General features: G+C 33.3%; 1 protein-coding gene across 1 annotated transcript; it reads left to right on the plus strand.

Annotated features, from left to right (window-relative positions):
• The first annotated feature begins 5,559 nt into the window (after positions 1–5,559).
• On the plus strand, positions 5,560–8,030 carry LOC111880176 (two-component response regulator ARR12). Its single transcript, XM_023876579.3, has 5 exons — positions 5,560–5,920; positions 6,323–6,475; positions 6,564–6,857; positions 6,934–7,493; positions 7,750–8,030. Exons 1-5 carry the CDS (start codon positions 5,791–5,793, stop codon positions 7,840–7,842), a joined length of 1,230 nt encoding a protein of 409 aa, XP_023732347.1. The 5' UTR covers positions 5,560–5,790; the 3' UTR covers positions 7,843–8,030.
• The last annotated feature ends 2,902 nt before the right edge of the window (positions 8,031–10,932 follow it).

Below are 10,932 nucleotides of genomic sequence, written 5' to 3' on the forward strand. Positions count from 1 at the left end.
AATCATGCAAATCAGTATTTAGTTCGTATTAAACAAGATTTGATCTTATTTAACCCTAATTGTAATAGGAGTTAAATCATGCAGAGAATGTTCATTCTACTCATGCACACACATTAAAGTTCATCACTTTATTCCCTAACCCTAAGTTTTGGTTAAAACTCTAGTAATAATCACCAATGGTTATTGGACAACTATGATTCAAATGAACACAGCTAGATACTCCTCTAAACTCTATTAATTCAACAATAGGAAACAAAGCAACAGTCTTTAACACATATGGATCTTCAATAAAACTTGACAAAATAAATTAAATAAGAATAATCAATCCAAATAGCAATTAAACCATAAATACAAAGATTCATTCAATCATAAACAGAAATTAGAATGCTTTAACACCTAAATTAAAGAGTAAAAACATAATGACATCACAATGGAATGCTAACATGGTCACGATAACAAACCACATGATTACCGACATCAATTCGCTCTCTAATCCCTTATATATTCGCTCATGTCTGCTTAACGGCCTTCCGACCACCTTCTAGACCCTCATAACAGCTTCTCTGAGGTTTCTTGTCAACCAAGGATCAATAGAAGTCGTACCCCCCCCCCCCCAAATCGTCCATATGCTCGAAATATATAGATTCCTGAAAATCTGATCACCACAACGTGGTAATGGCACCATGTCGTGGTCATCGTGTATATCTCGTATTCTCCAAGTCAGTCTCAATGATCGCGACGTTTCGATTTACCACGTCGTGGTAATTGGGAATCAACATTTTCTCAGAACACGAAAATCGTTCGAAATTGTGTCTAGTTTTCAGATCATTTTGAATCTCGTTAATCGGAGTCACGATTAATGAGATATGGTCAAAACACTGATAAGGGGTCAAGCTGTCCATCGACATCATTTTTGTGTCTTTTTAGCTTCTTTCTCATCCTTTTGCATTCCAGCTCCTGTTTTAACTGTAACTGAACATTTCAAAGCGTATTAAGTATTTTTTAGTTTCTAATAACATAAAAACATAGTATAAAATAATAAGAAAATGTTATAAATATATGCATAAAATAGATGTTATCAACTAGTAAATGCAGGTCATAGTCGGTTCATGTTCTCTTTAACTTAAAACCACATACTTATATTTTTAAAATATAATAGCTACATACTATTATTTCTATAATAACATATTTTTTATAATAACACATAATGTTTTTTTTCATAAAAAAATATATTTGTATAAGATAAACAAAGATAAATCTTAAAAATTATATCATATAAAAATTAAAAAGTAATAAATGATGTTTTTACGTTTTAAATATTTTTAGATAAAAAAACATAAATATTTAATTATGTATTGTAATTTAGATAAAAGCTAGACAACAAAAAATATTTTTAAAATTAAAAAATATATAACTACAAAGTTGTGAAAAAAGGGTTGAAAATGTAAAAATGAAAAAGTAAGAGATTAGAATTATGTAAAATATAAAAAATGGTCCTTAGGTAAGTTTTACAAAATGGCATAAATAGTTGTTAGGACTTAGGCGGCTAGATACGGGCAACGAGTATTCGCGTTAATCCGACGTGGAGGTGTAAAAACGGCGGTATAACGCGCCGAACACCACGCCCGACGTGCGTTATTAGGCATTACGTTATAATACGTTACTGTGGTAACACTCGACAACGGGAAGAATTCGAAGCAAAAATGATCCAACGTCCATATTTTTAATTTTTCAACTGTTGTAAAATGGTCAAAAATGTAAAAAACAATTTAATACAATTTCAATCTTTTTTCAAATATATATATATATATATATATATATATATACACACACACACACACATCAACCTTTATATTTTACAAACCTTTTATTACTCTCAAATCTTAAAAAAAAAAATCTTTTCCCTACTATGGATCAAAACCCCAATATTTCTCCTCTAAACAAAAACACACCTCATCCTCTTGGTTTTGCACAATACGAAATGTACACTAACATTCTCAACACACAAGACAACTTTTTCAATCTCGTCTCACCCCCACAACATTTCACTACAAACCTTCCACAAAACATTTCAACCCATTTGCTACAATGCAACAAAATACCACACAACCACAACCCACCCAACAAACTGTACCCGAGACGCAAGCTGGGGGGAGCGGGAAAAAAATAGCCCAAAAAGGTAGAGGACGAAGGAAAGGGAAAGCGGTTGCGGTGGAGCAATCGGAAGATGAACCTCCTACATGGTGGACCGCGAACGAGGAATACGCGTTAGCGGAGGCTTGGTGCGGGACATCAAAAAATCCAATGCAAGGAAACGATATGCGAATAGTTGCTTTTTGGGAAGTCGTGATCGTGAAATTTCGTGCCATTTTGAATAAAGATGAAAAATACCGCAATCACGACATGTTGAGTAGCAAGCGGACTCAAATAAGCAAGAAGTGCACCAAGTTCAATTCCATCTACAACAAACTTTCCTCGCACAAGCAAAGTGGTGCGACCGGCTTTGACGTTTATAGAGCTGCGAGGAAGCAATATCATGTCGAGACTGGTCATGTTTTTTAGCACGAAATTTTTTGGGAGATTGTGAAGGAAGACCCAAAGTTGAATAAAACAGACACATTTACGGAAGAACTATAACATCCATAAATTTTACACCAAATTTAAACTTTTTCGATCATAAATAAAAATCAAATAGCATTGTTTACAAAAATGTTTTCAAATCAATATTCATCAAAGTGTCCCAAAATCATAACATAAGGATGAGGAACGGTACGGTCACGCCTTCGCCTTGCCATGATCTCCTGAAGTACCTGAAACAATAAACTGAAACTGTAAGCCCGATGGCTTAATGAGCTACCCCCGAAATACCAATACCACACTGACAATGCCATATCAGTAACAATCAATCAATCAACATGCATACTGGCCATCGGCCTGACTGGACCGCCCTACTGGGCCTACAGTCTATCTGAATCTGTCCCGAGCCTTCAACATGACTGGTCCGCCTCGTGGACCTGCAGTCTCCCCGGACCGCTCATAGGGTATGTTGGCCTTCAGCACAAAGCAGGACCGCCTCAACCCAACCAACAAGCAAATAACCATGTGTGCATAACTATCATATACTGGCATATACAAACATCAAACGTATCTATCACACTGATCATCAAACATAGAATTCTCTCGTAACTAGAGTACCGACCTAGCAGGTCACTAACATACCAATCCTTACGGATCATAAGAGCATAACATATTGTCTACCCTAATTCCGATTTAACAGATCATAACCACATGTAGCATACCGTAACATTAACAGCTAAAGGTCCGACCTTGGTGCCGTAGACCTTATCGATATAGTGAGGATAACTCACCTTGTACTTGTCGACTTGGAAGATAAACTCCAACTCTCGGATCACTTGACACAAGCTCCACCACCTATGATCATAGTACAATATACTCATAAGTCCTTAACCTTATAAGGTACTCCATAACCCACTAGTCAACCCCATGTCAAAGTCAAAGTCCTCAGTCAAGGTCAACAGTCCATGTTGACCCCAACTCGCCAAGTACCCTCGGCTACTCGCCGAGTTCCTTGAAGTACAATCCAACTCGCTGAGTCATTGGGGTGACTTGTAGAGTTCCTTCGATTCTCGTTCAAACTTTAAGGCCACCTGTCGAGTTCCCTCATTGCAACTCGACGGATACACATGCATACATATTCTAGGGAAAACTCATCCGACTCGCCGAGTTGTTCTTCAACTCGTCGAGTCTTATGGTAATCTTCATCGGACTCGCCGAGTTGTTCATCCAACTCGTCGAGTCCACGACCATCTTCATGTGACTCGCTGAGTCAACCTTGCGACTCGCCGAGTCCATTCAGTCCTCTTTCTATACAGACTTATTTTGAGCCATGCAGCGGCTCCAAATCACAGATCCAAGCTTCTAGGGCACGCTTATCACGTAAAGTTGCAAACTTTACGTGCATGCATGGCTATAAAGGCTCTAAATGCCTATTTTAAGTTCTTAATGGAACTTTATGCTCAAGAGGGACCTTAATCATGACCAAAACTGAAACTTTATGCTTCTAGAATCCAAGGAGGGTCCAGATCTGAAGTTACAACCTCAGATCTAACCCATAGCTCATCTTTCCAACTTATTATCAACCAATATAAGAGATTCACAAGGAAAAAGGCGATGTAGTTACCTCCAGAAGATGATAACTGAGACAAGAGTTGATTCCCACCTTCTACTTGCTCCAATCTCCTTCTCCTCCAAGCCTTCTCCCTCCAAAGATCCTCTTTTCAAGCTTCAAACACACAATGGGCACACACACGCGTATTAAAGTTTTAAGGGGCTCTCAAAGACTGCAAAGAGGCCAAAGGAGGCTGAGGCTCCTTTAAATAGAGGTGCAAACCCCGGGATTTAGGATTTCATTTGCCAGCTCCTACTCGCCAGTTCCTAATATGGACTCGTCGAGTAGGTCACTTAACACGCAATCCCACCCCGCTGCTACTCGACGAGTAGGTCAACCAACTCGTCGAGTAGAGCTTAACCCAATAAACCTTATTTAGACAATACCTGAGAATCGGGCCTTACAAGAACAATCGAAGAGGTCGCGCGGCTCGGGTTCGGTCGATGTTTCGGACGCACGGACGAACATTGACCTCAATACGGACATGGATGAGATACCGGACGACTTGAACGACCTTGAAGAGATCTCCCCGCCTCGACGACCGATAGGCCGCGACAAAGCGAGGCGTGCTCAACGGCACGCGGATGAAGCCAAAAGTAGACGACGAGAGCAAGCCGAAACGAAACAAAAATTTGACGAACACAACGAACCTTGCGTAAAAGATATGAGTTGCAACGAGATCATTTTGAGTTCCTACGTCGTGAAGCCGAGGACGATTGTATTGCGAAAGATTTGACAATTCTTCAAATTAGCGAGGATAATTTGCCACCAACTGGAGACACTCCGAAAAATGAAGATGAAGATTGAGCATAAATATTTAGACGAAGATTAGTGTTTTTTTTTGTTATTTTTTTTTTCGGTCTATGTTTTTTTTCGTTGGAATGTTGTTTTATGTTTTTTCGTTGTAATGCAGCTTTTAATTAGTTTTTATTTTAATTATGTGTTATTTAATTTATATGTTTTTTTAAAAAAAAATTATTATGACATACATTCAAAAAATAAAACAAAATAGAAAAATAGGAATTACAAACACCAAAAAAAAATGGTGTTATTATATGTTATTTGGTATTGCCTATTTTTATCTTTGGTGTTATAACTAGGATGATGATTTGATACATTTTGGATGTGATGACATGTAATAACATGTTGCCCACGTCTATCTACCTTATTCAAAATTCTTTTTATCTTATTAATATAATGGATATTAATGATAATGATTATGATTATTTGTGTGCAAAGTTTGCTCCTAATAGTAAGGATAATGTAAATTGTAAGGACAAGAAAAACACTATAAAGCTAAACAACATTTACTCCCGATATTAAAATAGATTGAGGGCATTAATTATTCAAAGAAATATCAAAATATTCCACGGAAAAATCAGCAATGAGAGTGCCTCTACGTGAGACCTAGGGTTTACCCAATTTAAAATGCATACTGTAACTTTCACACGGCATTTTCTACTGGACGTTCCACACCACATAAAGCAGTTGCTGACGAATGATCATCATTTCAATTTCAACTGATTTGAAGAATTTAATTTTGTAATTCTAGGGTTTAAGAGACTTGTCGATATCAATCATTCTGGAGGTGGTGTGAAAAAATGGGGGTGGAACCGAAATCTGCAAATGAGTCGGATGAATTTCCAGTGGGCATGCGAGTTTTGGCTGTGGATGATGATCCCGCTTGCCTTAAGATCTTGGAAGCCCTCCTTCGTAAATGCCAATATCATGGTCAGTCTTTGCTCTTCTCGATTCTCATGGCTTCAGTAATTGATTTATTCTTTATGTAAAGAAGTAATTAGGGTTACTTACAGAATGTTTAAAAGCAGTTTCAAACAAATTATTGAGACTTAAATCACATAAATCAGTTTTCATCGTGTGGGTCAAAACTTATATGATTCTGATTAGGTTATTTATGTTCAAAATTCAAAAATAATCAAATCTCGAGTAGCTGATATAACGATTCTTCAAGTCGCAGTGTAATCACTTTGGAAAAAACACATTCAAATACACTATTTCACATAATCATTCAAAAAGATCTCTAAAGCACAAACTTCTCCTCTAATCTCATATCGATCCCATCATTTTCTCCTTCAAACTTTACTTCTTCTCATTATATGCGAATTTTTGCAGTGACAACTACAAATCAAGCGGTTTTGGCCTTACAGATGCTAAGAGAAAATAAAGAAAAGTTCGATTTGGTTATTAGTGATGTTTGCATGCCTGATATGGATGGTTTTAAGCTTCTTGAACATGTGGGGCTTGAGATGGATCTTCCTGTCATAAGTAAGTAATAAATGAAATACAAAAGTTGATTATTACTTAAATTCTTGGACATTTTTTGAGATCTCTGATTCAAGTTTTGTTATTCTAGTGTTATCTTCATATGGAGACACAAAACATGTGACAAAAGGAATATATCATGGAGCTTGTGATTATTTGCTCAAACCCGTTAGAATTGAAGAGCTAAAGCTTATTTGGCAACATGTGATTAGAAGAAAGATTGGGAAAAATCGCCTTGATGAGGTGGAAAATGTATTTTCAGACAAAAATGAAAAACCAAACAAAAGAAGAAAAGATTCATCAGCACAAAAAAAGCCTCGCCTTTCTTGGACTAAAGATCTACATAACAAATTTGTTGCAGCTGTAAAGCATTTGGGCGTTGACAGTAAGTTTAAGGGTTAAAATGGTAAATTAATTAATTTATTTGTTTTTTTTTTTGTGAAATTTTCACTTGTTTACAGAGGCTATTCCAACAAGCATTCTAAAAGTGATGAATGTGGAAAATCTCACTAAACAAAACGTTGCTAGTCACCTTCAGAAATACCGTGGTTACTTAAAAAGGATTAGCCACGAGGAAAATCAGAAGGGTAATATGGTAATTTCACCAAACAGAAGGTTGGATTTTGCTTATCTTCCTACTTTTATCGGTTATGAGAATCAATCTTTAGGAACAAATTCATATCCACCAAACAACTTAATTGGTGAATCAAGTACTCCTTCTGGTATGGGTATTTTTGGTATTTCATCTTTACCGATGATTCAAGAAAATGATAGTCAAAAGTTAGCAACCACCATAAACCTTCAAGAAGCACCGAATGTTGTTGATGAGTCAATTTTATACCCCGTTACCCAAAATGCCCTTGGAAACTTGGTGTGTCCGATCCAATCAAGTTGTTATGTTTCAAATGACGGTTTTACCCCTATGGGGAATAACGTTGAAGGTATGATACCGCCATATAGTACAACATATGATGGCGGTGTTGGCTCCTTGGAAGATATAGCGGCTGCGATGATGCGAGAGGTATGACATAACAGAACATAACAAACAGAGCAGATTGTACTGTGTTTGACATGACATGAGAGAGCATATAAAACAAAGTTGCAATTCTAATTGTCATTTTTGTTCTCCATTGATATCAGTATCAGTATCTCAGTATCAGTCCCAATGAAATGCATGTCAATTACAGTACAATTTGTTTTGTCTTGTCCTATATGATGATGGATAATGTGGAAAACATGAAATAAATCATAAAACTTTTTGTATATTATTATTGCAGGAGAAAGGCAAGGGTAAGGTGATTGTGGAAGGGCATTCTGGGTATTATGATGAAGTTTGCTATGCTACTAGTGAAAATTACATCTATACGTGAGGTTTTCGGGAATTATGTGTTAGTTGATGTAAATATTTGGAATTTTGGATTTGAAGCAGATTTTTGTCGAATGTTATTTGATTAGTCATTAGTTGTATTTTCGTGTGTATATATCTAATAGAACTTATGTACAAAATAACTATTTTAATGGCTCAAAGCAAGGGGGTGTTTGGGATTGTTTATTTCAACTTATTATGTGTTTTTTATTTATAAAAATGTTAATCAGTTTCTATGTAATAAGTTAGTTTATATGTAATAAGTTGATAAGTTGTTTGCAAGTGTTTGGCAAGTTCTATTTATATATCTAAAATGACCAGAAAAAAGATGTCATGGTATATTATTTGATTATTTGTTTCTTTTATATATAACCTTTTTTTTCCTTATCATTCGTAATAATTTTAACAAAATTTTACATCAGTAATATTAATATAACATGATTTGTTATAAAATCAAATCAAATCCGAAACTAAAAAATAATTTTGAAAAATTATATTGGTATCATTGAAAGAATATTGCTACAAAAATTTATGTAATCAACAATAACCAGAAAAATTCGAAAAACATAGACAGACAAACTGGATTAGAAATTATTAACTAGGAAACTCACATTTGAAGGTATAACCTAGCATAGTAGCATAGGTGTATCAAATTAAACACGTACGAAAATTGTTAGTTATTATGAATCAAATTTATTAATGATAATAGAAAAAATAAAATAGAAACCATGATAATCACAAAAACATCGTTCTCATCTTTTACTAACCCTAATATGTTTTATTTATTTATTTTTATTTTAAATATTCACCACCATATTATTGATTTATTTTCTTCAATTTAGCTAACAATTTTGTCGGTGATAATTCTCCATCATGATAAAAATGCTAATGCCATGTGTCAAAATAGTTAACAAGTCCTCCTTAATAAATGAAAGTTTTTTTTTGCCACATGTCAATCTATCGTGAGTTTTGACACTTGTCATTTTGTGGTATTTTTGAAATAAATATTATCTACTTGTCAATTTTTGGTTTGTTTCAATTTTTAAATTAAAATCATAAACTTATATATGTAAAGTATTAAATACAATATATATGATATTAAATTGCAATAAATATGTTTCTTTCTTTCTTATTTTAAAGTTTTACATTAAAAAATATTTTTTGTTTATATTTTAATGTTTAATATTTTTTTAAATCAACCCGTGTAATACACGGGGCTCACACCTAGTTGTTAATAAACAAATGCATTTGTCATATTCGGAACCATAACCAACTTTGCTGATATTGAAGGAGTTCTAAAGTTCTTTACATTTTCAGTCTAATTGTGCAAACCTTACTGCGAAATCTAATTGTGAACTCTGTGATCAACATTCCTTTTGCAACATAAACTGGTTTCACAACTATTCATAACATATTATTTATTTATTTTTAATAAAAGCAAACAAATATCATTTTGTTAAAACATCCATCCATTTATATTATTGTGACTATCTCTTCATTATGCCCTATTAGTATGGTCCCAACCCTATATACCCCGGAGAGCATCTCCGATCATCGACCCTCGTGTATATCTTTTCTGCTTTGCCATATCATATTTTCACCAACTTTATTAAACGAAATGCTACAAACTTAAATCTTCTCTAATCATTGACCTCTTATAAAAACCTTTTATGAAATTAACTAATTTAACTTCATCTTTGTGAAATATTTTATAAATCTCCCTCATATAATTTGTTAATTTTAAACATATCATAATACACAAGTTGTTTGATGGTCATGCCTTGTATATCTTCATATATAATTTTTTTTATTCTTTTAATAGACTTTACTGATTCGTTTATCTCTTTTTATAAACATAAAAATGTCACGAACTAAAAAAATTGAAAAAGATAAATGTCAGCTTTTTTTAATTTATTTTTTTAATAAATAAAAAGGATCTTTAATAGTTATAAAAATAAAAAAGAATGATGGAAAATCATTATAAATTTAATTTTTAATCTTGGATATTAAAATGATACAAAATAATTAGTGAAAAAATAATAAAATTTTAAATGTTAACACTACCTTTGACACGTAGAACATCTTCAACAGAGACTTATTTTTATAGTTTTTTACTATTTGATTAACCACTTATCACAATTTAATACCATTAAATTGTATAACTTTTTCTGTATTTATATTAATTACTCAATATATATTGTGTGATGAATATATTATAATGCTTTAAACATCTAACATTTTTTTATCATGTTTTATTTTTACTCTTAATTATATTTTAGTTTTATACATTTTTCATTTCTGTATCTAATTAATTATTTCTATCATATTTTTTTGAATTAATGAAATATCTACGTATTAATCTCTAGTGATAATCTTTATTTAATTTTGTTCATATTAAAATATAACATGTTTAAAAAAATAACTAATTAAATTTGGATGTTTTACTAAACTTTTTAGATAGATGAGAATAAATAAGTTAAATTCATAATAAATTATTGAAAAAACTTAACAGTTAGAAAATGTTATTTAATTGGAGGTCAAAATTAAAAAAATAATGATGTGACAAAGACGTAACCATCTTGACATACACCGTCCCAGAGAGAGAGAGAGAGAGAGAGAGAGAGAGAGAGAGAGAGAGAGAGAGAGAGAGAGAGAGAGAGAGAGAGAGAGAGAGAGAGAGAGAGAGAGAGAGAGAGAGAGAGAGAGAGAGAGAGAGAGAGAGAGAGAGAGAGAGAGAGAGAGAGAGAGAGAGAGAGTATTAAATCCAACTTTTTCCACTTTATCACTTTTCTATTGCCATGACAACGCTTTTTTTTTTTGGATGATAAAGTTTAAATGGAGCTTAGGTCGTCATAACAAATATGACATTGCTCCTCAAAGTCTTATTAATTATCTGAAATATTTCATTTGTTAGGAAAGTAAAAAAAAAAAACATTGTTACATTAAATAACTAATTTTGAAAAAAACATAAAACTTCAAAAAAAAAATCCAAAAAACGGTTCATTTGAATAAAAGATTTATTATTAATATAATATTGAGACAAAAAAATCAAGCAATTAAAAAGTCAAACTAGAGAGTCAAAATGTGGTTTGTA

Source organism: Lactuca sativa, chromosome 5 (assembly GCF_002870075.4).
Source record: "Lactuca sativa cultivar Salinas chromosome 5, Lsat_Salinas_v11, whole genome shotgun sequence".
In the NCBI taxonomy this organism is placed as follows: domain Eukaryota; kingdom Viridiplantae; phylum Streptophyta; class Magnoliopsida; order Asterales; family Asteraceae; genus Lactuca; species Lactuca sativa.